The 25,320-nt window shown below is 51.6% G+C and overlaps 1 protein-coding gene across 4 annotated transcripts in view; it reads left to right on the top strand.

Moving 5' to 3' along the window:
• The window catches only part of PTPN11 (protein tyrosine phosphatase non-receptor type 11), a 94,791-nt gene extending 71,513 nt beyond the window's left edge, over window positions 1-23,278 (top strand). Inside the window, exons 8-16 of one of the 4 annotated variants that reach the window (XM_062182760.1) lie at window positions 420-499; window positions 625-783; window positions 6,063-6,194; window positions 7,648-7,814; window positions 9,638-9,705; window positions 10,174-10,325; window positions 15,534-15,646; window positions 17,495-17,560; window positions 19,027-23,278. In XM_062182760.1, the coding sequence (XP_062038744.1) occupies window positions 420-499; window positions 625-783; window positions 6,063-6,194; window positions 7,648-7,814; window positions 9,638-9,705; window positions 10,174-10,325; window positions 15,534-15,646; window positions 17,495-17,560; window positions 19,027-19,051 (962 nt within the window). In that variant the 3' untranslated portion in view covers window positions 19,052-23,278. Of the gene's footprint in view, window positions 1-419; window positions 500-624; window positions 784-6,062; window positions 6,195-7,647; window positions 7,815-9,637; window positions 9,706-10,173; window positions 10,326-15,533; window positions 15,647-17,494; window positions 17,597-19,026 lie in introns of all 4 variants that reach the window. The other 3 variants (XM_062182761.1, XM_062182762.1, XM_062182763.1) reach the window with 3 other exon arrangements.
• Window positions 23,279-25,320: the final 2,042 nt, after the last annotated feature.

A 25,320-nucleotide genomic window follows, 5' to 3' on the forward strand; every position in this document is an offset into this window, starting at 1 on the left:
CTTATTTTGTTTATACTCTGATCTACTCCCCAAGTTATTTTGAAGCAAATCTCAGACATTATGGCATTTATCTGTACTCTTTTTTTTAAAAAAAGAAACCTCTTTGTTTCAAAATATTTTGGACTGATCAGAAGTTATAAAAATAGTATAGAGGGTCCCCATGCACCCATCCGCACTGTCCCTCGTGATAAGTACTGTTGACCCATAGTCTGTTACTAAGCACAGGGAATTGTAGAGAAAGCATTATCAGGCTCATGGGGCATTTCAGTTACTGTTGTGCTTATTGGGGTTTAATTTTTTTTTGTGGCTTTAGGATTAAATGAACAAAACTTAGCTTAGTGTGTGGCGTGGCTGACGTGAACTGGTGTGTCTTGAAGCAGTCTGTGTTCTGAGGTGACCCTGGTCTCCCTTTCTTCCAGTTGACCACACCAGAGTTGTCCTGCATGACGGGGATCCCAACGAGCCTGCTTCGGATTACATCAACGCAAACATCATCATGGTAAACTTTGCCGTTCGTGATGTTCTCTGACCACTCGTTGCCAGCAGGTGTCTGTATTATACATCCTTCCCTGTGTCCTGAAAGCAACATTCGAATGTTTGAAGGACTTTCTTCCTAAATTCTAGCCTGAATTTGAAACCAAGTGCAACAGTTCAAAGCCCAGGAAGAGTTACATTGCCACGCAGGGATGCCTGCAGAACACGGTGAACGACTTCTGGAGGATGGTGTTCCAGGAGAACTCCCGTGTGATCGTCATGACAACGAAGGAGGTGGAACGGGGAAAGGTGCGTTCTGTCATGTTTTCTCACAAGGTTTTATTTATTTATTTGAAAGGAAGAATTACACAGGGCGAGAGGCAGAGCAGAGAGAGAAGTCTTCCGTTTGCTCGTTCACTCGTCAAATGGCTGCAATGGCCAGAGCTGGGCCAGACTGAAGCCAGGAGCCAGGAGCTTCCTCCGGATCTCCCACATGGGTGCAGGAGTCCAAGCACTTGGACCACCTTCTGCTGCTTTCCCAGGCACATTAGCAGGGAGCTGGATCAGAAGTAGAGCAGCTGAGACTCGAACCGGTGCCCATATGGGATGCTGGGGCTGCAGGCCCCAGCTTAACCCACTGTGCCACAGTGCCAGCCCCTCACGAGTTGTTTTTAAGTATCTGGTATGCCAGGTTGGCCTTATTAGGAACTGAATAAACAAATTAATGCTCACTCTACCTGATCTTAGAGGAAAAAGGGAGTAAACCAATTTGATTCTGGTGGGCCTTGCTGTCTTTTGCTTTGTTTCATTTGCATGGGCCTCATCAATCTGTAGACTAACAGTTTCTTCAAATTGGGATAATGTTCAGCCTTTATGTCTTCAAATATCTCCCCTGTCCTGGCCTGGGACTCCAGTTACACATGTGAAGCTACTTGGACTTGTTCAGCAGTGCATGGACATCTTGTTCATTTGACTTTTTTTTTTTTTAAATTTATTTATTGGAAAGGCAGAGCTAGAGAGAAAGAGATGTATCTTTCATCCACTGGTTCACACTACAAATGGCCACAACCAGGAACTATGAACCTGGAGCTCCATCTAGGTCTCCCACTTCGGCGGCAGGGACCCAAGCTGCTTTCATAGGTGCATTAGCAGGGAGCTGGATTGCACAGCCATGACTTGAACCTGCGCTCCGATATGGGGTGCCTATGATGCTTACGGTGCAAACAGTGGCTTAACCGGCTTCACCACAGTGCCAATCCCGTGATTCAGTTCTTTTTTTTCTCTCTGTTTCATTTTGGGCAGTTTCTTTGGCCGTGTCTGTAAGTCAGGCAGTAAATGGTCTGTTCTTAAGTCTATGCAGTGTATTTTTCACAGCAGACATTGTATTTTTTATCTCTAGAAGTTTCAGTTGGATCTTTTAAATATCTTCATTGTCTCTGCTTTTAACATTTGCAGCATTTCCTGTGAACATGTTTTATGTTTTTTTTTTTTTAAGATTTATTTTATTTATTTGAAAGACAGCATTACAGAGAGAGGTAGAGACAGAGAGAGAGGTCTTCCATCTGCTGGGTCAATCCCCAAACAGCTGTAACAGCCAGAGCTGGGCCAGACTGAAGCCAGGAGCCAGGAGCTTCTTCTGGGTCTCCCATGTGGATGCAGGGGCCCAAGGACTTGGGCCACCCTCTGCTACTTTCCCAGGCACATTAGCAGGGAGCTGGATCGGAAGAGGAGCTGCTGGGACTTGAACTGGTGCCCCTATGGGATGCTGGTGATGGAGGCCGGGCTTTAACCCACTGTGCCACAGCGCTGGCCTCGGTTTATGTTTATAATGCCTGTGCGCTAATGTCCTTGTGTGCTAATACTGTTATATGTATCATCTCATTTTTCCAGTTTTTTAGTTGTCCAAGGTGGGAGGGTAACTCACAACCACAATGGAGAAGGGCTTTAAGGAAGCCTGTGATGAGAGCCTTGAGGAGTAGTGGGTTCACTGCTCAAGTCCGCTATCTAGGAAGACTTCGAATCATCTAAACTGTGTGTTCATGTAAACATTCCCACATTACAGTTAAGGTTAAAATCGCCCGAGTCATCCTTCTCTGTCCCCTCCTCCAGCCTAAAAGTCCTGTTCTGGGTTTGCAGTGCCATTTGCACACTGTCGGTGCATACTGGCCTCTCATTCTGTCGAGCAGTGCGTGATACTCTGGTGGGGACGGGCCGTGGTGTATTTAACCGTCACGCCGTAGGTAGGCAGTTAAGTGTGCCGGGATTTGCTCCTGCAGCGGTGCTGAAGTGAACAGCAGTCTCGTTCTCGTCTCCACGTGCACCTGTCGAGTGTTTCTCTAGCGTAGGTGTCAAGAAGGAGCGCTGGGTCATCAGATGTGCGTGCTGTCCGTTTTCAGGCAGCTACAAAGCTCGTTACAAAGCTAGTGTTGAGAGAGCAACTGCTAACATCGTCACAGTCAGTGATTACCTGGAAGAAAAGAGAACCTGGTAGGAGGAAGCGTCAACACAGGGATGCGGTCTCTTACTCTGGATTCAGCTTTTCCTCTGGTATTTTCTGCAGATCGGACCAACTCTTTGACTGACCTGATACAGTGTTTATTTTCCCCAAAGAGTATTAAATGTACTCAGTGCCACCTCAGAGGGCCACCTGCCCTCTGGGGGGCCGGCCCAGTGTAAGACTCCACCAGCAGCATCTACCTCCTGCATGGCTTCCCACACACTGCACAGCACTTCCGGAAACTCCCACACCTGCAGGAGTGCGGACGGATCTGACAGTGACGTAGCTCCCTGTGTTATTCCAAAGTGAGCCCATCTAGCCAGGGTTTTTTTTTTTTTTTTTTTTCCAAATATGAAATGGTTCTGTTTTTGTTTGTGTTCTAATCAAAGATCTTTTTTTTAGATGCCCTTTAATTGGCTTATGTAAGAACTACGTGAAATGTAGCAAGCACACCTCTACGGTAAACCTAAGGCAGATGGGGGAATTGGGATCTTAGCCCTCCCACATGTCAGTGTGATCGTACAAGGTTTCTGTGCCGTCCTCCGAGATGATACCCGTCAGCCCACTTGGGAGGCCAGACCTGGTGAGCTGTACGGCAGAGGTTGCCCGCGGCAGCTGCCTGCAGTCCGATGGAGTGTTCTTGAATGAACGGACCTGTCCAGACTCTTCACAGTTCCTGCTTCGGGCAAGTGTTGCCCGTGCTAAATACGGAGAGCCGTTGGAGGCCCTCTGTCCTTCTCTCCGGAGGCCGATGTGGGAGGCCCTCTGTCCTTCTCTCCAGAGGCCGATGTGGGAGGCCCTCTGTCCTTCTCTCCAGAGGCCGATGTGGGAGGCCCTCTGTCCTTCTCTCCGGAGGCCGATGTGGGAGGCCGCCTGTCCTCAGAGGGCGTGGGGCTGTGGAGAGAGGCTCTCGTGTTGCTTCCGAGGAAGCAGTGGCGGTCCCTCTCAGAGCTGCTGCACACAGACCTGGGCCGGAGCACTCGGCCGCATTCCTCACTACCCTGCCCCGGTCTCTGCCTGCTTTCCCACCCTCCCTCCTTGGTTTGGGGCCGCAGGGCGGGTGGCACAGCGAGCCTTTACCCTCTCCACTGGTCTTTCTGACAACCTTGGTACCCCCAGGACACAGAGGAGCACCAGACCCTGGACTCCCTTTGGTTCCTGAGCTTCAGTTGAAAAGAACGTGTCAGCCCTCGTGTCCTAGAATCTGTCCCCGAGGCTTGTAGTGTCTGGGAGACCCGGAGGAGGGCTGCAGCAGTGTGCAGGTGCTCAGGTCGCCTGGGCGCTCTCAGGGTCGTCGTGCACTCCGTTCTGTCGAGTTCTCCGTGGTGACGGCAGTGTTCTCAGAACGGGTTGTCCAGTAGCGGCACTGAGTACATTTAATACTCTTTGGGGAAAATAAAAGCTATATCAGGTCTGTCAAAGAGTTGGTCCGATCTGCAGAAAATACCAGAGGAAAAGCTGAATCTAGAGTAAGAGACCGCATCCCTGTGTTGAAGCTTCCTCCTACCAGGTTCTTTTTTCTTCCAGGTAATCACTGACTGTGACGATGTTAGCAGTTGCTCTCTTACCACTAGCTTTGTAACTAGTTTTTGTTTTTTGTTTTTTTTTTTTTTTTTTACAATAAAGCCATTTTAATTAATTGAGAGGCAAAGAGAGAGAGAGAGAGTACGAACAAGAAGGAGCGTGCTCCTACCTGCAAGTTTATTCCTCCAAATAACTACAGCAGCTGGGGCTGGGCCAGGGCTGAAGCTGGGAGCGGGGGACTCCATCCACATCCCCAGGTGGGTGGCAGGAACCCAGTTGTCTGAGCCGTCCCCACCGCCTCCTAGGGTGTACATTCACGGGGAGCTGGAGTCAGGAGCTGCTTAGGGAACTGAACCCAGGAAGCCTGGTAGGGAAATGCGTGTCTCCGCCACAGGGCTGCATGCTTGTCCTCGTAACTGGGGCTTTCTTCCTGATCTGCGGGATCCATTTCTCTTGCTGATACTTGTGCCTCGATGGCTTTAGGAAGTTTGTGGAATGGGTGACTGTTCCCAGAGAAAAACAAAACATAAAGCCTTTCCCTGCCCAGAACCCATCAGCAAACAGATGCACACGCATCTCCCATTGAGCAAAACGGCTTCCTTTTTGGCAGCAGAAGCCATTTCCTTGGTGCCGCGCTTTTCAGCTCGCCTGCTCCCGAAGCCAGCAGCGGCTGCGGGCTGGGCACTCGGTTCAGCGGGAGTGACGCGCACAGTAGGTGTCAGGTGGGTCTGGAGATAGAAGAAGCGGTTGGTTCAAAGCCCTGCGGGCTGCCTTTCCGGGACAGAGCTGTTCACACTTGGGTTAGAGAAGGCATCGAGTCCTCCTACACGGGTGCGGAAATGAACCAGACGGTCTGGCTCGGTGGGCAGCTCAGCCGCCTCCACATCCTTGTTTGCTTTGCCCTCAGAGTGACTGGCAGATCTCTAGAACTCCAGACTCCGTGGTGCTAGACAGTGACGAACTGGGAGGCCCCTCCCTCTCTGTGGCTTTGTTCCCTTAGCGATGAGCAGACGTGGACTCGCCTTTGACTGTGACTTGATGGGCAGCTCCGGGAGAGCCTGGTTCTTGTCCCACTTCTGCCTGCCCGCTTCTCTAAGCACCTGCTTTTCTTATTTGAGCCCTTCCTTCCTTATATTTTTATCTATTTAATTTCTTTTCATTTTATTTCAAAGGCAGAGAGAGAGCGTGTATGAGGGAGAGAAGTCCTCCATCCCCAGGTTGACACCACAAATGCCTGCAACAGTCAAGGCTGGGTCATGCTAAAGCCAGGAACCCGGAACTCAAGTCCGGGTCTCTCACATGGGTGGCAGAGCCCAAGGACTTGAGCTGTAATCTGCTGCCTCCCAGCATCAGCCTTCTCGTGTTAGCAGGAAGCTGAGTTGGAGGCAGAGCAGCCAGGACAGGCACCCAGCTCTGCCGGGGGATGCGCTGTCCCAGGTCGTGAGTTAACTGCTGAGCCACACGCAGAAGCTGGACGTGCTGTTTCCCCGTTAGACTGTTTGCTGCCAGCCTAGGCTTTTGTTGAGAGCTCACGGACGTTAACTGTCTTTTCTCTGGTCCCTTCCAGAGTAAATGTGTCAAATACTGGCCCGATGAGTATGCTCTAAAAGAATACGGTGTCATGCGTGTTAGGAACGTCAAAGAAAGTGCCGCTCATGACTACACCTTAAGAGAACTGAAACTTTCCAAGGTCGGACAAGTAAGTATATTGTCGTATTTTAGAGACCGGGGCTCGTGGTGTGCAGCGGTCCAGGGTCTTGAGCTTGCTCTCGTGCGCATGTGCTCCTGCCTGCCTTCACTCATTGGTTAAGCAGCCGTTGTTGGGATACCTTCTGTGTGCCGGGCACTCCTGGCGCGTGTGAGCGAGGCAGGCATGGCTGTGCCTTCCCAGGCCTGGGGAGGCAGAACATTAGGAGTAAATTGAGCTCCCTGAGTTCAGTCTGTAGGGGCCCAGGGTGGTTGGTGTGTTCCTGAGTGGGGCCTTGAGATGGAGTCAGTGGGGCAGGTCTCTCTCAGAACTGATGTTCTAGGGCGGCCCCCAAACTAGGCAGCTCCGCCATCAGGGAATGAGAGACCTGCCCCAGAGTGGCTGCGTGTCCACACCCTGTACTTTGGCCCAGGGTGGTTGGTGTGTTCCTGAGTGGGGCCTTGAGATGGAGTCAGTGGGGCAGGTCTCTCTCAGAACTGATGTTCTAGGGCGGCCCCCAAACTAGGCAGCTCCGCCATCAGGGAATGAGAGACCTGCCCCAGAGTGGCTGCGTGTCCACGCCCTGCACTTTGGAAAACGGTCAGCAAGGTCTCTGCCCTCATTCTTCCTTCCAGGCAGGGTGGAGCTTACGTGCTGTCGCATGGCAGTGCTTTAGAGAAAATCTACAGAAACCACATTACCAGGACTCAGGAGAAACCAGCAGTCTTCCATCAGCGCCTGCATCCAGGGTGCCAAACTCCTGGGCCAGTGTGCTACTGCAGAGGAGTTACGCGGGGGTGGGGGGCGGGGGGTGTCCTGACAGCTCCTCAGAAACCCGTGGTGCTGAGAAGATGGGGCATTTGTCAGCAGAACCGAAGATAGGCGTCTCTGGCTCCTCGGCCTCTCATTCTGCTTGGCAGCTACCTTTATAACTGTCGCTTGCCTTGGGTTGCCCCCAGATATGCAGGGACTGGGTAGCCATGTCTAGTGCCGCTGCAGTGACCTGGTCTGGGCTGAGCCACAGACATAATCCCCCTTGTCTCCTGCGGTCTCGGGGCCTTCGCTGTCTCTGTTCGCGATCCCTGTCCTCAGATCAGCCCTCGGGTGCTGGCCAGTGGCAGTATGCTGCTGAGCTGTCCGTCCCCACAGTGATACAGAGAGGCGGGGAGAGAGAGGCGATGCTTCACATTTTGCAGATGGAGACATTGAGGCTCAGAGCTGCCCAAGGGCTGGAGTGAGTGTGACTATCTGGGGTTTGAGCTTAAACCTCCCCATCCGACTCCCAAAGTCTGTCTGCTTAGGTCCTTGGCACGGGAGCACCCTGGAGACTCAAGCGGACCTTTAGGTGGCGACTGAGCGCTGCCAGGCCCGCCTGCACCGGTGACTTCTGTAGCATGTAGGAAAGCTCAGAACCGGGCGGCTCCTCAACCCCTTGATTTATTTAATTCGGTTCTGGTTTTTCTTGGCTCTACTCCAGGGGAATACGGAGAGAACGGTCTGGCAGTACCACTTTCGGACCTGGCCGGACCACGGCGTGCCCAGTGACCCCGGGGGCGTGCTGGACTTCCTGGAGGAGGTCCACCATAAGCAGGAGAGCATCATGGACGCCGGCCCGGTTGTGGTTCACTGCAGGTGACAGCCCCTGCCCCTGCTGCCGCAGCCTGTCCCTGGCCCCTCCTGCTGCAGCCTGTCCCTGGCCCCTGCTGCCGCAGCCTGTCCCTGGCCCCTGCTGCCGCAGCCTGTCCCTGGCCCCTGCTGCCGCAGCCTGTCCCTGGCCCCTCCGGCCGCAGCCTGTCCTGGCCCCTCCGGCCGCAGCCTGTCCCTGGCCCCTCCGGCCGCAGCCTGTCCTGGCCCCTGCTGCCGCAGCCTGTCCCTGGCCCCTCCGGCCGCAGCCTGTCCTGGCCCCTGCTGCCGCAGCCTGTCCCTGGCCCCTGCTGCCGCAGCCTGTCCCTGGCCCCTGCTGCCGCAGCCTGTCCCTGGCCCCTCCTGCCGCAGCCTGTCCCTGGCCCCTGCTGCCGCAGCCTGTCCCTGGCCCCTGCTGCCGCAGCCTGTCCCTGGCCCCTGCTGCCGCAGCCTGTCCCTGGCCCCTGCTGCCGCAGCCTGTCCCTGGCCCCTCCTGCCGCAGCCTGTCCCTGGCCCCTGCTGCCGCAGCCTGTCCCTGCCTCCCAGGGCTTCTTTCACTGGCCATCCCCGGCAGTTTACCTGTGCTTAAGGCGTGAGCAGGCTGCATTAAGGGATGCTTGTTTGCTGCAGACCCTACAGGACTGCCGGCGTCGGGCTGGTGGGGTGGGGTGGACACAGCCCTTGTTCTCACGGAAGCCCCGTCTAGTCCTTCTGACTACATTTTCTTTTGAATTCCAGTAATTTAGGGTCCATCTCTTTGTGGTTCTGTTCTCTTCTGCTGAGGAAGTAAGAGATGAAGGGTGTCCACCGAGTTAGTGGAAAATGCATGTTCTAAAAGGCTATGCGCAGATTTCACAATTTTTTTTGCACCCAAGGAAACTTACCTTTTAACTCCACTTCCCACAAACTTTTTGATGTCCCCTCACATATTTTCCCCAACCCTGTCCTTGTGCTTGTTTGCTTCAAACGATTCCAACTGCTTCGTGCCGAGGCCTTTGACGGAGGAAGCCGAGCCCTGCACCAGAATTTGCTGGCTGCTGGTATCCAAGTTTGGGCTTCGTCATTATACTTGGGAAAGTTAGATTTCCTAGATCTCATTCGTATGTTGGATAAGTAGATGTGTGTGAGGACTGACTTGTTCTGTTTTTTAAAAAATTGCCATTTATTGTCCTAACCTCTGAATTAAGTGCTCTTCCTATATATATTTTTTTTTTAAATTATTTATTTGAAAGGCAGAGTTACAGAGAAGCAGAGGCAGAGAGAGAGAGATCTTGCATCTGCTGGTTCACTCCCCAAATGGCTGCAAGGGCTGGAGTTGCGCTGATCTGAAGCCAGGAGCCTGGAGCTTCTTCCTGGTCTCCCACGTGGGTGCAGGGGCCCAAGGGCTTGGGCCATCTTCCACTGCTATCCCAGGCCTTAGCAGAGAGCTGGATCGGAAATGGAGCAGCCGGGACTCGAACTGGCACCCATGTGGGATGTCGGCACTGCAGGCTTAGTTCTACCTGCTGCACCACAGCGCCGGCCCCACTCCATTGTTATGTCTTGTCCTCACAGGAGTCTGTAAAGTATTGCTGTTGTCCCCATTGCACAGGCGGGGACACTGCAGGGCTTGCCTCGGGCACACGGTACTGGAGAAGTTGGGCTCTAAGCCCTGGTTGGCTGATGCCAAAGCTCTGTGTTCGTTGCTAATATATCTTCAGATATAAACATACTATGTTATAAGTACTCCCAAGAGCAGATATTGTTTCTGTTAATATTAATAGCTTGGTTTTTGGGTATAAAACTCCCATGAGTGATTCCACTCTCCCTGCATCTTGTCCTTCTGCCCACAGTGCTGGAATCGGCCGGACAGGGACGTTTATTGTGATTGATATCCTTATTGACATCATCAGAGAAAAAGGTAGGCCTCCCGGAGGGCCAGAAGCTGCAGCTCCGGCTGCTGGTTCCTGGAAGGAAGGCGCTGGGGAAGGGAATTCGAACGTGGAAGCCGTCTCACGGAAACGGGCCGAGTACTTCTGCTTTCGGTTCACGTGAGAACGGAAGTCGTGCTGTCTGAACTTTTGGCCTCAGATGCAGCCCAGGAGCTGAGGACCCTACTGCCACGGCCTTTATTGTGAAGGCGGTGGTGGGTCCCTACCCAGCTCCCGAGTCCTGGCTTACAGGACTGGAAAGGGGAGTCGGAATCCTGGTGTCTGACACGTTGCCGTTGCGTCTTCCTGGGTCGCTGGGGTTGGTCCACAGCCCAGGGGAACGTGCTCGGCTCGCACCTTAGCGAATCTGCCTCCTCTTGCGTCTGCCAAGAGCCGGACGTGGACCAGCTTCTCGCCGACCTGCAGTCTCCTGATGCTTCGTGGTGGTTGCTTTGCAGGTGTGGACTGCGACATTGACGTGCCCAAGACCATTCAGATGGTGCGGTCTCAGAGGTCAGGGATGGTGCAGACCGAGGCGCAGTACCGCTTTATCTACATGGCCGTGCAGCATTACATTGAAACACTACAGCGCAGGATCGAGGAGGAGCAGGTACACGCCAGGAGGGGCTGGCGCGCAGGTTTTCACATCCTCTCCGGGCAGCCCGGGGGTGCTTTCCTCCTGAGCGGGGCCCCAGGCTCTGACAGGCACCTGTGCTTATTTGGGGGTGGAGACAAGTACCCACCTAGGGCTTCCTGGAAATGGTAGTCGCCACTCCACAGCTCTGGTTTTCGGTACAGAGGCACCCAGGGAGCGGCCCGCCAGGTGGAGCAGCTGCCGGGCTGACAGCTGCGGTTTTCCCAGGCTCGCGTGGCAAGCTCAGCCCTCAAAGCCTTGGTGTTTCCAACCTGTTCCAGCTTTGATCCAGGCCACGTTTATTCTCATTCCATCTTCTAAAATGAATGCCTCACTCTTAATAGTGCACAGTGGTTTGAACTACGAATTTGGTCTAGTTGGAAACAGTGAAATTTCAGTTTTAATAAGCTGTGCATAATGAAGAAGAATGTGGAATTGGCACCTTTCCATTTGAAGCTTTTCATAACAGACACAAAACTGCGTTAATGAGGAATCTGCTGAAACGACAGGAGGGAGGAGAGGACTGCTCCTTTGGGGAGCTGTGCTCGCCCCCTCCCCGAGCCCCCTCAGCCCTGTTGCTATGCTGCAGAGGGGGAGATGTCTAGACATCAGTGCCATTTGCCTGCTCCTCTCTGTTTAGTGCCTTCCAGAAAACTGTGTCTCAAACTGGGACCCGCCACCTACTTGAAATATCCAGTGGGATAGCAGCCACGCTCTCAAGGTTGGCTTAGCCAGCGTAAGGCACCTGTGAATGAGTGTAGTAAATTCTCAGTCCACAGGAAGACACTGGATTGTTTAATTGTACAGAAACAGTATATATAGAGAGGTCTAGGGCCAAATAATTAACAAGTTGCCAGTTTTCATTTTATTTTTATTTCTTTTCTTTTTTTGCATTTTATTTGAAAAACAGAAGGATAGAGACGCAAAGACAGAGATCTTCCATCCACTGGTTCACTCCCCAAATGCCCTCAACAGCTGGGTTTTCGCCAGGCTGAGACCAGGAGGCTGGGACTCCGTCTGAGTCTTGCGCATGGGCAGCAGGGACCAGGGACTGGAGTCATCCCCTGCTGCCTTGCAGGCTGTGATACGGGCCGTGAGCATGTCCCAAAGGGTGCCTCCGCAGCAGCATCAAACGTCGCCCCAAGCTTGCGTTCTGAAGCGCGATGAGATACTTAGATGGCATCTGTTAGTTACGTGACACGTGTCTTCCAGTTACTGAGGCCAGGCACAGTTTAAGGAAACAGTTACGAAAGACTGTTAATAAACTTAAGGAGAATGTCGCACAGCCGCTACATGTTGAAAACCATTCAGAAGGGTCTTGAAACACACATTTAACCTTGCTCAGAAAAGTAGGGGTAAAAGTGTAAGAGCTCTGTTTCTTTTAGAAACTTAGAAAATTTTAGAAGATTTTTATTCTTGTTAGGAGGATTGAGGGTCTTCTTATTACCATAGATTCTCCCTGACCCTAAATCTAAAGTTTTGAGTTGGATTTAGGAACTAGTTTAAAAAAAAATCTTCATTGCTGCCTTTTTCTTGGAAGGGTTGTGGCTGGTAGAGGTCAAAAGCAAAACATACTCCTTAATAATTTAAAAACATCTTTTGTTTATTTATTTTCATTTTATTTGAGGCAGAGAGAGACAAAAAGAGTAAGAGAGATGGTCCATCCTGTGGTTCATTCTTAAATGCCATTCACAGTCAGGGCTGGTGGGCAAGGCTGAAGCCAAGCGTCTGGAACCCAAGCACTGGGGCCGTCCTCTGCTGCCTCCCAGGCTCACATTAGCAGGGAGCTGGGTGGGAAGTGGAGCAGCTGGGGCTTGAGCTAGGCACTCTGACGTGGCATGTGGGCATCCCAAGCAGCAGCTTAATTGCTGCACCCTTAATAATGTAGGTGTTACAAAATGTGGAATGGGCAAAGTGACAGTGCCAGTAATCCTGCCCCTAAAGTATTGCAATCATCATGCAGCCAGTGCTTTTTGGGTGTTGATATTGTTGGTGCTAGGTTAGTAAGCATATTAACTACTGTTTTTACATGGACTTATGGGTCTTTGTTTTTTAAAGGTTTATTTATTTATTTATTTGAAAGTTGGAGTTACACAGAGAGAGAAGGAGAAACAAAGAGAGAGAAAGAGAAAGAAAGAAGTCTTCCATCCACTGATTGATTCACTCCCCAGCTGGCCACAACAGCCAGAGCTGTGCCTATCCGAGGCCAGGAGCCAGGAGCTTCTTCTGGGTCTCCCATGCCGGTGCAGGGGCCATCTTCTACTGCTTTCCCAGGCCATAGCAGAGAGCTGGATCAGAAGTGGAGCAGCCGGGACTCGAACTGGTGCCCACAAGGGATGCTGGCACTGCAGGCGGTGGCTTTACCCGCTACACCACAGCGCCAGCCCCAATCATTGACTTTTTTTTTTGACAGGCAGAGTGGACAGTGAGAGGGAGAGACAGAGAGAAAGGTCTTCCTTTGCTGTTGGTTCACCCTTCAGTGGCCACAGTGGCCAGCGTGCTGCGGCCGGCGCACTGCGCTGATCCGAAGGCAGGAGCCAGGTGCTTCTCCTGGTCTCTCATGGGGTGCAGGGCCCAAACACTTGGGCCATCCTCCACTGCCTTCCCAGGCCATAGCAGAGAGCTGGCCTGGAAGAGGGGCAACCGGGACAGAATCCGGCGCCCCGACGGGGACTAGAACCTGGTGTGCTGGCGCTGCAAAGCGGAGGATTAGCCTATTGAGCCGCGGCACTGGCTGCAATCATTGACTTTTAAAAATGGGATCCTATAACTTGTCGCTCTCTGTGTTGGACACTTTTAATCAGTCTAGGAACTTGCAACCTAGTTTGTGGAAAAGTATCTTGTTAGGTTTCAGTGGCAGGCTGAAAACCCACCAAGTTTTTCTTTTTTAAGACTTATTTGAAAGAATTGAAGAAAGAGAAGAAGAGGCAGAAAGAGAGATCTTCAATCTGCTAGTTCACTTCCCAGATGGCCACAGTGGCCAGCGGTGGGCCAGGCCGAAGCCAGGAGCTTCTTCTGGGTTTCCCACTGGGTGGCAGGGGCTCAAGTACTTTGGCCGTCTGTTTTTTTTTTTTTTTTTTTTTTGACAGGCAGAGTTAGTGTGTGAGAGAGAGAGACAGAGAGAAAGGTCTTCCTTTCTGTTGGTTCACCCCCCAAATGGCCGTCACAGCCTGCGCGCTGTGCCGATCCGAAGCCAGGAGCCAGGTGCTTCCTCCCAGTCTCCCATGCAGGTGCAGGGCCCAATCACTTGGGCCATCCTCTACTGCCCTCCTAAGCCACAGCAGAGAGCTAGACTGAAAGAGGAGCAACCAGGACAGATCTGGTGCCCCAACCGGGACTAGAACCCAGGGTGCCGGCACCGCAGGTGGAGGATTAGCCAAGTGGGCTGCAGTGCCGGCCATAGGCCATCTTCTGCTACGTCTCCCAGGCCATTAGTAGGGAGCTGCATCAGAAATGGAGCAGCCAGGACACGAACCGGCACCCATATGGGATGCTGGCGTTGCAGGTGACAACTTTGCCCACTATGCCACAATGCCAACTCCTACATTTATTTCAAGGCTTTTCCCCTTTATAAAACAAGCCAGGGGGCTGGCGTGGTGGTGCAGCAGGTTAAGCTCCCACTCGGATGGCTGCATCCCGGATGGGGAGCAGGTTTGATCCTGGCGGTTCTGTTTCTGCTCCAGCTCCCTGCTGATGTGCTTGGGAGGCAGTGGATGATCGCTCAAATACCTGGGACCCCATGTGGGAGACCCCAGTGGGATTCTTAGCTCCTGGCTTTGGCCTGGCCAACCCTTGCCTCTTACAGGTGTTTGGTGAGTAAACCAGCAGATGGAAAATCTAGCTTCTCTCTCTCTCTCTCTCTCTCTCTCTCTCTCTCTCTCTCTCTCTCTTGTTCTGTTGCTCTACCTTTCAAGTGGATGAAAATAAACAAACATTTAAGAAAAGGAAAGAAGTCAAGTGTAACAGCTAAGTTTCCCTTTGACCTTTACCCCTGCATCCATCCCTCATTCCATTCCTGAGACCCTAAAGCAATCACTAGCCGTGCAGTCTCTTTTTAGATGATAAAACACAGGTACCTGTAAACAGTGTGGGTTGTATTTAGTCAGTTTGGAACATTTGCCCAGATGGCATCACACTGCTTGATTGTTGTGTGACTTGTATTTTGCACTTAGCATGGTTTATGAAATGTGTTCTCTTAAACAATGTTTTATGGAGCCTGTTTTGTTCCTCTTCACTGTCACATGACTTCGCCGTGTGACTGCATCGCGTTCCTCTGTCCTGTGAGTGGGCCTTGTCAAGAATGTCCCGTCCCAGACCACCGCGGGTACAGCTCGTGCAGGCTCACGTGCAGGGATTCCTGGAGAAGTAGCTGTTCAGGGTTGTGAGCTCTGCACCTTTCAGTTTTGCTGCCTGCTGAATTCTTAGAACTACTGCCTGGAACGGTGCGCCATAGCGCTGGTGCCCGCTTCCCTCCTTAGCGGTGCATGGAAGCTCCCGCGTCTACGCAGTGTTTGAAAGGGCTGCGGTCCCACAAGGAAGGTAACATTATAGGATGCTGCTCATTTGACAGATGAGGTTTTCAGAATTGGCTGTGTTTAGGTAAAAATTAGAAAAGAGTAAATCATCTACCCAAGAGTTCTAGAAGTGTAGTTCACTCTGTGTCGGAAATGAGACACCTTGCTACTGGTCGTCTTTGCCCCGCCCCCAGGTATGCTTAGAGCCAAAAATGAATAATTAAAGGAGCTTGGGTCTTTTCTGGGGGTGAGGGGAGGAGAGGATGGAGTGCCTTATTGTTTCCAGTGAGAGTGCAGCCGTTAGGTGCCTCTCCCAGCCATCTGCCAGGAAATCGTTACATTCGCCACCAGTGACTGGGTGCCAACGCGGCAGAGAAGGTGTGAGCTCTCCTTGCTCAGCTACAGGTTCCTGTGGTTCAGTACCGCAAGGTGGGAACGTCGGACGCTCTGTGCTTTGGAGTGGAGTGGCTCCCGTGCACGTCGCGCTCACGTGCTGTGTTTACCTTGAGGTGGATCCCAGAACAATCAGGTCTGCGTCGGCATCCTCAAGGCCCTGGCCTATCTGGCTTCTGTGGCTCTTTTTAAAGTTTCTTGGTGAAATACCTGCTTTGATTCTTTCTTCCTTTACAAAAGTTACAGTCCCTCATACGTGTGCTCTTCCAACTTTCAGAAAAGCAAGAGGAAAGGGCATGAATACACAAACATCAAGTATTCCCTCGCCGACCAGACAAGCGGAGATCAGAGCCCCCTCCCGCCTTGTACCCCAGCGCCTCCCTGTGCGGAGTAAGTAGTGAAGAAGGAAGTTCTTAGCGGGACGGAGGTTTTTGAAAAGTCTTTGCAGCTCTCGCATCTCTCCGGCACGCGGTGGTGTTGCCCAATGCCCAGTGTGTCGGTGACGGCGGGTTCTGTGGGTTGTGTTGATGCTGCCTAAGCCCGGTTCAGGTTTCCTCAACTGAGGCTGACTTGGGACCCACACACGGGGGACTTGCGGAGTTCATGGAAAATGCTTATTGTGGGGAGAAAAAAAAGTGATGCATAGATTTCAACAGTTTTTTATGCCAGAATAAACTTTGCCTTTAATTCCATTTTAAAAGAAAGATTTACTTATTTGAAAGGTAGACTGACAGAGATTAATTCCATTCTCCATGGACGTTTTAAAAAGTTCTCTTGTAAGTGTATCAAGTAGTGGTTTTCGAAGGAGAATCTTGAGTTTCCTTTTGCTGATGTGGGAATTATTGCTGAGGAGGGTCACGTCCCTTCTGACATGTTATGACTCGGCTAATTAAGAGTAAATAAATCAACAGTGCATCCATCAGTGCACTCATGGCCTGTCAGTTTCCCACCAGTCAACAGAAATGTACTTTGGGTATTTAAACCAGACCTCAGCAAGCTACAGCTCAGAGGCCAAATCTGGTTTTTCTGTATAGCCTATGACTGGGTTTTAAAGAACAATACACGACGGAAACGGCATGGCCTACCGAGCTGAAAATATTCACTCTCTTGTTCTTTCCAGAAAACTTTGCCACTCCTTGTTTAAACTAAAACACGATAAGAAAACATTCCGTTATATTGATTACAGGAATGGCAGTTCTCAGTTGTTATTTCCATACGTGTTCTGAAGTCACTCTTCAGTGTAACGTTTACTTTTTATTTTCCCCTAAGAGTCTCGTCTCTCTTTGCATCTGATGTGGATTTTTAAAGCGCTGCTGACTTTAATATTCTATACAAGCCTCTTAGATCGCATCTGGGAGGCTTGCATTTCCGTTTACTTTCTGTTTCCATTGAAATGAAATTACACAGCGGAAGGATTCTCTCCTCCAAGCTGCCTCTTCCTGCTGCCTGCTTTTCTGTGTCCCCGTGGACGGGCTGGGGAGCTGGCATTTTAAATCGCTCTCTGCAGAAGTTTGCAGCGATCCGGAGCGTCAGGTCTCTGAGTCGTTGCCAGAAAGCTGTCTCGCACGTCGGCCTCCCAGAAGCAGCTTGAGCGACTCCCTTATTAGCAGCGGCGGCCCCGGGGCTGGCAGCCTCTCGGTCCGGCATCCTCCTTATGGGGTGCACAGTCCTGGAGCCCCTGCAGGCTGGCACCCACGCTGCGGGGCTCCCTGCCCTGCCTGCCTGCTCTGATCTCTCCCTGCGCCCAGAAGTGATTTTGGGCTCCTCGATGCCTCCCAGCGCTCGGAGCCGACCCTCCCCTCCTGTCACCTGGGCGGATGCTAACGGACCTGCAAGCCTGGCTGCTCCCACACTTTCTTTTCTTGGACCTTTGCTTTGCTTGTTCAGATCCTTCTAGAAACCACTGTGATTCCTTTCTCTCCACCCTGCTTTGCAGTCTGACTCCAGGGCCTCATCCTACAGACTGCTTTGCGCTGCTTGCCTGAAAGACAACCAGCTTCCGTCCCACCCCAGACAGCACCGGGACTCGAGGCTGTCGTCACACTGTTAGCTTCGTCATCGTATCGCTGTGTGTTCGTGTCTTGCATCCCTCCCGAGAGTGTCCGCTCCAGGGAGCAGGGACGGTGACTGCCCCGGAACTGGTCCCGTAGGCAGTGGTGTGTGCTTTATGGGTATCTTGTAAGCCTAGGTAGCACGGACCGCACTTGTGTGAATGCCTCCTCCTGCTTTCCTCCACAGAACGCGCGAAGATAACGCTCGAGTCTATGAAAACGTGGGCCTGATGCAGCAGCAGAAAAGCTTCCGGTGAGCAGAGCCGCCTGGACCTGAGCACACAAACTGGTATGGAGCCGCCAGTGCTGTCTCCCTAGGCGTCCTGTGTGATCTGTGGCTGCTTCAGCAAACTGCACCACATGGAATTCCATACACCAGCCTCCTTTTTCCTCTCCTTGTATTTCTGTCTCCAAGCTAGATTTAGGTTGGAGTTCATCTAAGCATTAAAATCCAATATAGAATGATGTGTGTAAGAAGCAAGGCTGGTACTTATTCCAGACACAGTGGTTGATGTTGCTGGGAAAGAGTAGTTTTAAAATACACTTCCGTATTTCTTATTTGAAAGACAGAGATAGACAGAGGTCTTTCATTTGCTGGTTCACTGCTCAAGTGCCCACAACAGCCAGGCTCAGGCCAAGCCAGGAGCTTGAAACTCCATCCAGGTCTGCAAGTAGGTGGTAGGGATGTAAGTGCTTGAACCATTCCTTGCTACCTCCCAAGTGTGTGTTAGCAGAAAACTGGATTGGAAGCACAGGGGGCACTTGAACCCAGACGCCCTGAAACAGGATGCAGGTGTCCCAGGCGGCATCTTAACTACAGTGCCAAACACATGCCCCCAAGAACAGTTTTTTAAAAAGATTTATTTTATTTATTTGAAAGGTAGAGTTACAGGGAGGGAAGGAGGGAGGGAAAAGGAGACCGAGAGAGATCAATTGATCGTCCATCTGCTGGTTCACTCCCCAAATTGCTGCAATGGCCAGTGCTGTGCCAGGCTGAAGCCAGGGGCCAGGAGCTTCTTCTGAGTCTCCCATACAGGTGCAGGGGCCCAAGGACTTGGACCATCTCCCCCTGCTTTTGCAGGTGCATTAACAGGGAACTGGACTGGAAGTGGAGCAGCCAGGACGCCAACCAGCGCCCATGTGGGATGCCAGGCATCGCAAGTGGCTGCTTAACCCACTGTGCTGCATCGCCGGCTGCCCTAAGAGCGATGTTTGTGAGAGTCGGTTAACCCAAGCTGTGCTGGGGGATGATCTGTTAAGGGACTGGGAAACGTCAGGACACAGCATTGGGTAGTTGAGGGCATCACGGTGCCTGAGTGCTCATCGCAGTTGGCCTCTCACCAGCTGTGACACCGGGCGCTGGGCGCTCCTGGCCCCTGGCTGTGTCAGCTCCACCTCCCTTCCGGCTCTGCTGCTGAGCATTCATGGCGCTTATATCCCTCTTCCCTGTCCATCACCTTTTTAGTCAGGGACCCAAGTGCGTATTGCGAATGTTTTAATGACCCAGAGAGTCAGTATCTCAGGTTGAAACCCCCATTCCAGTGGGAATTTGGGCTCTTTGACACCACCGTGGGCCCCCTCCCGGGGCTCTAAACCACCCCTTCCCCTCTGGTCACGGAGCTGTGTGTTTCAAGCCTTAAGTGCACATTTCTAAAGTTGAATGCTTTGTCATGCTTCCAGCTGTTCGGAGCTTAAACATTCTACCTTACTTCTCCCCAGCCGTGGACTTTCGTCCTCCCCCTGAGAAGACCAAGAGCAGATGTGAGGAAGTCTACGTGGAGAATGAGTCTGGGTCGGCAAGGCCGCACTGTGGCTGACTGCCTTTGGATAAGCAAAATTGGAAACCCTTTGAAGACCACCGTACTCTAACTCAACAGTTCATTTCCTTGGATAAGAAGGAATCATCTCTACAATGTAGACATTGTTACATTTTATAGAATTTTGTTTTAAATTGAGGAAGCAGTTCAATTGTGCTCTGTATTTTGCAGGTTAGGGGATTCAAGTTCTAGTTATGGGTTATCTTTTAAATGTTATTTTTTCTTTTTGTAACCCTAATTTTTTTTTCTCTTGGTGGGGCATGATAGGGCACTTGTAAGAAGAAATAGTTTGGGGAAACTAAGTAATAACACATCCTTGAGAGAGAACAATTTCATTGACCATCGCTGTTGCGTTAGTCTGTTTTGTGTTGCTAGAACTGAATCCCACAGCCCGAGTGATTTCTCATGAGCAGAGAGTTATCTCTTAGAGTTCTGGAGACCGGGAAGTCGTAAGAGTGAGGGGCCGCATCTGCTGAGGGCCTGCGTGTGGTATCGGAACACGATGGGAGATGTCACGTGGCAAAAAGGGGCAAGAACGGGCTGAGCGTGCTTTTATAACAAAACCCACTCTTGCAATAACAAGTCCGCCAGTGCGGGCATCTTAATGAACTCAGAGGAGCAGAGACCCTGTGACCCAAGCACCTGCCCCGGGCCCCGCCTCCTCACCACTGGGGCGCCGGGGCTGAGATTTCCAGCACATGAGCGTTAGGGGACTTGGCCAAACCTAGCTGCGATCCAGCAGTGGATACTTAATTTGGATGGCTTTTTTTTTTTTTTTTTGGCTAAATCAAGTCAATGCCTCAGTCAGTCAGAATTTGACTGTCTTCTTTTACATTGTCATTGAATGATCCTGGAGGGGGGAATCTTGGGAATGTATGAATTAGGGTAAGAGCTGTCTTTTCTTCTTAGCCTGTGAGCAGTGACCATTCAGCTGTTGGCTGCGAAGGTTGTGGTGGGAAAAGGGTGGCTGTATTTTCTTTGCATTTGACTGATTGTCACGTGTTCAGACAAAGGACATCTGTGGGTGACTAGTGTTTTAGTTATACAGTGTTGCTGGCAAACTACCCCAAAACGTGGTGGCTTCACGCAGCACCGCCCCTCCCCCACATTCTGCTGGTCTCACAGGCGCCACTGCCGCACTGGGCAGGCGGCTGAGCCCCTGGGCTGACTGCGCCTTTCTCCACATGCAGCCCCTCTCTGTCCATGTGGTCTCTGCACGGGAACTCGCCAGCAGGTAGCTGGACCTCTCCCATGGCAGCTCAGAGCTCCCAAGAGTTCCACAGCAGACGCAGCCAGGATTCCTAGGACTTAGGCCCAGAACTGCCACAGCACCGTCCCCTTCCACGAGTAAACCAGTCGTAGGCCCAGCGCAGACTCAGGAGGGGGCACTCCTTGGCAGCCAGCAGTCTTTCAGACCCTCACAGTCAGTGCCATGGGAAGCCCCGTGAGGTTAGAGACGCTGAAGCTACGTGCCCTGCTTACACCCAGGCTGCAAGCCCGAGAGAGAGAGGCCCTTCTAGAAGCTTGCTGAGCCAGTTCTGGCAGCTCTGAGCATAGTTTCTGAAGCAGTGCTTGGGCAAAAGGAGAGATGTGCTTAGGGGCACGGAGCACCCGAGCGCAGAGCCACCCCGTCCTGTGACATCTGCAGACATGAGAGGACGCGGACCTACATAGCACCAGCAGTTTGTGCAGACAGGCTGCAGTGAGGGGGGCCTGGCCCGGCAAGGCCTCCAGTCCGAGTGCATTAGCTCGGTTCTTGTTTCGGCCAAGCAGTCAGATTTGCTGATGTCCTACCTTAAGTGCCTTCTCCGCAGACATCCCTCTTGGCCCCGTGTATCCAATGTTCACTCAGCGAGTGTCTCCTGGGTAAGCACGAGAACACACTGCAGCAGCTTGGCCCGGGAGTCAGCACCTCCTCACCCAGGCTCTTCTCGCTTTGGCTCCTGACAGGCAAGACCCAGTCCAGCTCCGGAAGTGGTCCTGGCTGGGGTCTTTAACTCCCTTGAAACCCCGGGGGGGCCTGGGGAGTGCAGTGGCCACCATTTGCACAGCCAAGGCGTTCACCCCCCCCCGCCCCTCCCCAGGCCCCCGGTATCCACTGACCTCAGAGTCGCTTCTGAACGCAGGTCAGGCACTGAGCATGTTGTCTTGCGAGGGAGGTGGTGAGTGCTGTCTTGTCAGGCCTCAAAGAAAGGGATTGCAGCTCAGTATTGGAAACAAGGATCTGCAGTCCTGTCCTTTTCTGCATTGTCACATGGGATTGTTCTCCGTTCTGCTTCGATTTCACGGCAGTGTTTGGACTCGGACTTTGGAGGGGCAAAGTCTTTCACCAGCACCCAAGGGTTTGATTGTACAAATACACCTGCTGCATGAATGCCTCTGCCTGTAGCTTAAGATGAATCATTTTTGCCCTTGGCACAGAAATCCCTGATCTTGGCTAGCTTTGTTTGTTACAGGACATTGATTTCATTTGCATTTTCCCTCTGCGAAGTCAAAGCTGTCATATTGTCACGTCAGCTGACGCCAAGACAAGATTCCTGGCAGCCCCTAGGTTGCCGAGGTTCGAGGTATGTTCGGTAAAAGGTGTCGGCAGGTTCTCAGGTGAGGTTGCTGTATGTGGGGTAGATCAGGCAGAGGGGCCAGGAGGATGGGGGGCTCCAGGTGTAGGGTGAAAGGACTTGTGGACGTGGGAGTTCTGAAGAGGTGGTTTCTGAGGAAGTCAAGCAGCCCCGGGGCCAGAGCACAGTCACAGGTGATCAGCTGACCTGGAAGATAGGCGTGATAGCTGCGTACTTGCAGCCTACTTCTGGGTTGCTGGTAGACAGGAGGTATGCACAGTGTCCCATGGCTGGAAGCCCATTTTACAATTATAAGCCTAAGATTTTATATCTGAAGTGAAGCCATTATCTGGCACATGGTATTCAGGTTTTAAAAGGGGTCAAATTTCAGAATTTTCATAGCTTTTTTTTTTTTTTTTTTAAAGTAAAGGGCGCCTCCGCGTCCAGTGCATGGCCCTCTTGAAACCCCAGGTCCCATCTCCCGTGGACCTCAGTGACTTCTCCAGCCTGGCTGCCTGGGAATGTGGAGATGTGGGCAGAGCCCGAGCCTGCCTTGCAGAGCCCGGTGGCTTTGGAACAGCCAAGAAAAAGGTCAAGATTATCTTTTGGAGTTGTTTTCCTGGGGATTTTAAGAACTGATGGAACAGCCTGGGTTATTTCCGGTTCGGGGGATTGTGGGAAGGTGAGCAGTTGTGAAGTGTTTTGTTGTAGAGCAGTGATCCTTAAGGGAACTTAGACTGCAGACAGAAAGGCAGCCCAGCGCAGCTGTTTGCTCCCTGTTGTTGGCGAGTGCAGTTTTACGTAGCAAGCACAGGCCCTCCCCGGCTTTGAGACGCCTTTGTCAGGAAGTGTGTTAGCCCTTCATGTTGCTAAACTCTTTCCCCTTCTTCCTGTTGAAAACTGAGTTCTGAAATACAGTTGTTGTCTCTCCCATCACTAAAGACGTGTTCCTTTCCCAGTACAGGCAGTCCACACAGGCAGAGCTGGCCGGCAGCCGGTTTGACTGTGGTTTGTGACGTTGCTGTGCAGCAGGCTAGTTTCCACAAGGTTTTCATCCTAAACCTCAAATCATGTAATTAATAATTTGCCTGTTTATTTATGACCTAATTGTGATTCTTTTATTAATAAAAGCTAATGGAAAAGGATCCTTTATTAAGCTGATGACTAGACCTACATTTAATTTTCCTGCAGTATATGAAGAAGTATTGTACCAGAGTATTAAAAGATATGTAATATTTTATTGATAAATCTATCCTTTAAAAGGAGTACGTTTTAGGATGTCATCATTTTGATGTGAATCATGTAAATGTTGATAATATGCTGTTTATTATACATTTAGTGTTTCCAGAGATTCACCCAATTGCCTTTTTGCCCACGTATATTATGTAGTCTATTTGCAATTGTTTTTTTTTTTTTAAACATGACATTAAAAGAATAGTTTATGTAGAGAAACATTAGTGGATGTTAATTGTCTCCCCACCTGTATTTATGGGTGTTAGTTCAACTGCTTTGCTAGTTACAAAGCTGTATTATCTGAGTAAAAGTGTATTTGTAAGCTGTATGGAACTAAAAATTAGGAATAAAACCATTTTCTTATATTGTTGTAGTTGTCATTCACTTCATCAGAAATGTCCAGGGGAAATGCAGATGACCTTTCACATTGGCAAAATGCTGATGCCATTTTTAAAAATTAATTTGAAAAAACATTTATTTAGTTTATCTGAGAGAGACAGACACAGACTGAGACTGAGAGCTCTCATCCCTCCCGGTTTACTCCCGCAGTAGCTAGGGCTGGGCCGGGGCTGGGCCGGGGTAACCTGGGAGCCAGCATCTCAGTCCAGGTCTCTCATGTGGGTGGCAGTCACACCTCCCAGGGTGTGCATTGGCAGGAAGATGAGATCAGGAGTGGAACTGGGACTTGCACGCTCTGGTACAGGGTGTGCGCATCCCAGTCAGGGCCTTGGCTGCCAGGCCAAACAAGTGTTTAGCAGCTCCTGCCTAGAGGGCGACTTGGAAACAGAATAAATGGCTCGGTTCTCATGAGTTCACTGAGTGCCTGCTCTATGGAGAGCTCGAGAAGACAGGAAGGAAATTCTGTTTGAAGAACCTGTTGCATCTGGGTCCAGTATATAGGAAATGGTTAGAAACCACAGAGGGCTGGGCGTGGGTCTGACGTCCAGGACATCAGCTCTTCCCTGTAGAGTTGACTTGGGTCCTGGGCACATGTGACCACTGTCTGACAACAGTGAGGATCAGCATGAGTAGAAAGAAACCATTTTGTACATAGCAAACTAGAGAGCTGTTCTGTGTTGTGGATATCAGGAAGGGCTTGGATCTCCGATCACTCTGAGATGCCTTCCTGTCTTTCTCACCTGAGTTCCTGCATGCATTAAATCAGACACCCGCCTGTGCAGAAATGACAGCGCTGCTTCGGGATGCCCGGCACTGCACCCTGAGTTTCCAGGGGCCTAACCGTAGCACCCTGCCTTTGGCCTCTGCCCTGCCTCCCACCTCCCCACGCAGCCACCCACTCTGCACTTTGGTGTCAAACACTTCGCTCAGCACCGTTCTCGGGCTTCCTCGCCACGCTTCGTCCATGGTGGCCGCTCTCCAGTTGTCACTTGCACATGCTGATGCTCTGCTGTCTTTAAAAAAGATTTCCTTATTTTCATTTCATTGGGAAGGCAGAGAGACAGAGGGAGAGAGATCTGCCATCTACTGGTTCACTCCCCAAATGCTTGCAACAGCCAGGGCTGGGTCAGACCAAGGCCAGGAGGCTCGAAGTCCATCTGGGTCTCCCACACCAGTGGCAGGGACCCAAGCACTCGCACCATCACGGCTACCTGCAGGGTGTGCATTAGCAGGAAGCTGGATTGGAAGAGGAGTAACAGGGACTCCTACTCGGTACTCCGATGTGGGATGCGGGCCCAAGTGGCGACTTAGCTGCTGTGCAAAACATCCTCCCCTTGGTGCTTTTTCTTGAAATGCCCTCCCTTCCGATCTTCACACAGCTGACTTCTGTCATTCAAGTTTCGCTCAAATGGCGCCTTTCCAAGACACCCTCCTGGGCCACCCTGAGCAAAGGGAAGACTTCTCAAGGCGGTTGGAGCTGTAGGCTCAGCAGGATGGGAGGAAATACGCCCACCACTCTTCTTGCCCTCCAATCTGTTGCTGCCTCCAATTGGTCCACCCATGTGCAAGCCGGGGGGGCGGTGCTGTGCAGTGCTGCCCTCTGCTGGGCTCTGTCTCCCAGGCACAGAGCAGGGCAGCGTGGTCTGGGCTGGGGGCGGGAGGCAAATGGAGAAAAACAGCTGCTGGAAACTTGCCTTTTTGATTTTAAAAGGCAATGTCCTATGTTGCTTTATTTAAAAGTTAATATATTTGTTATTTATTTGAAAGACAGAATGACAGAGGAGAGAGGCAGGGGTGGGGAGAATCTTCCATTTGCTGGGTCATTCCCCCAATAACCACAATAGCCGGGGCTGGGTCAGTCTGAAGTCAGGAGCCAGGCATTCCACCTGGGCCGCCCACATGGGTGGCAGAGACACAGCCACTTGGGCCATCCCCTGCTGCCTCCCAGGGCCTGCATTAGCAGGAAACCAGATGGGAACAGAGGCAAGACTGAAACCCAGCACTGT

The sequence above is a fragment of the Lepus europaeus genome, chromosome 23, assembly GCF_033115175.1.
Source record: "Lepus europaeus isolate LE1 chromosome 23, mLepTim1.pri, whole genome shotgun sequence".
Taxonomy (NCBI): domain Eukaryota; kingdom Metazoa; phylum Chordata; class Mammalia; order Lagomorpha; family Leporidae; genus Lepus; species Lepus europaeus.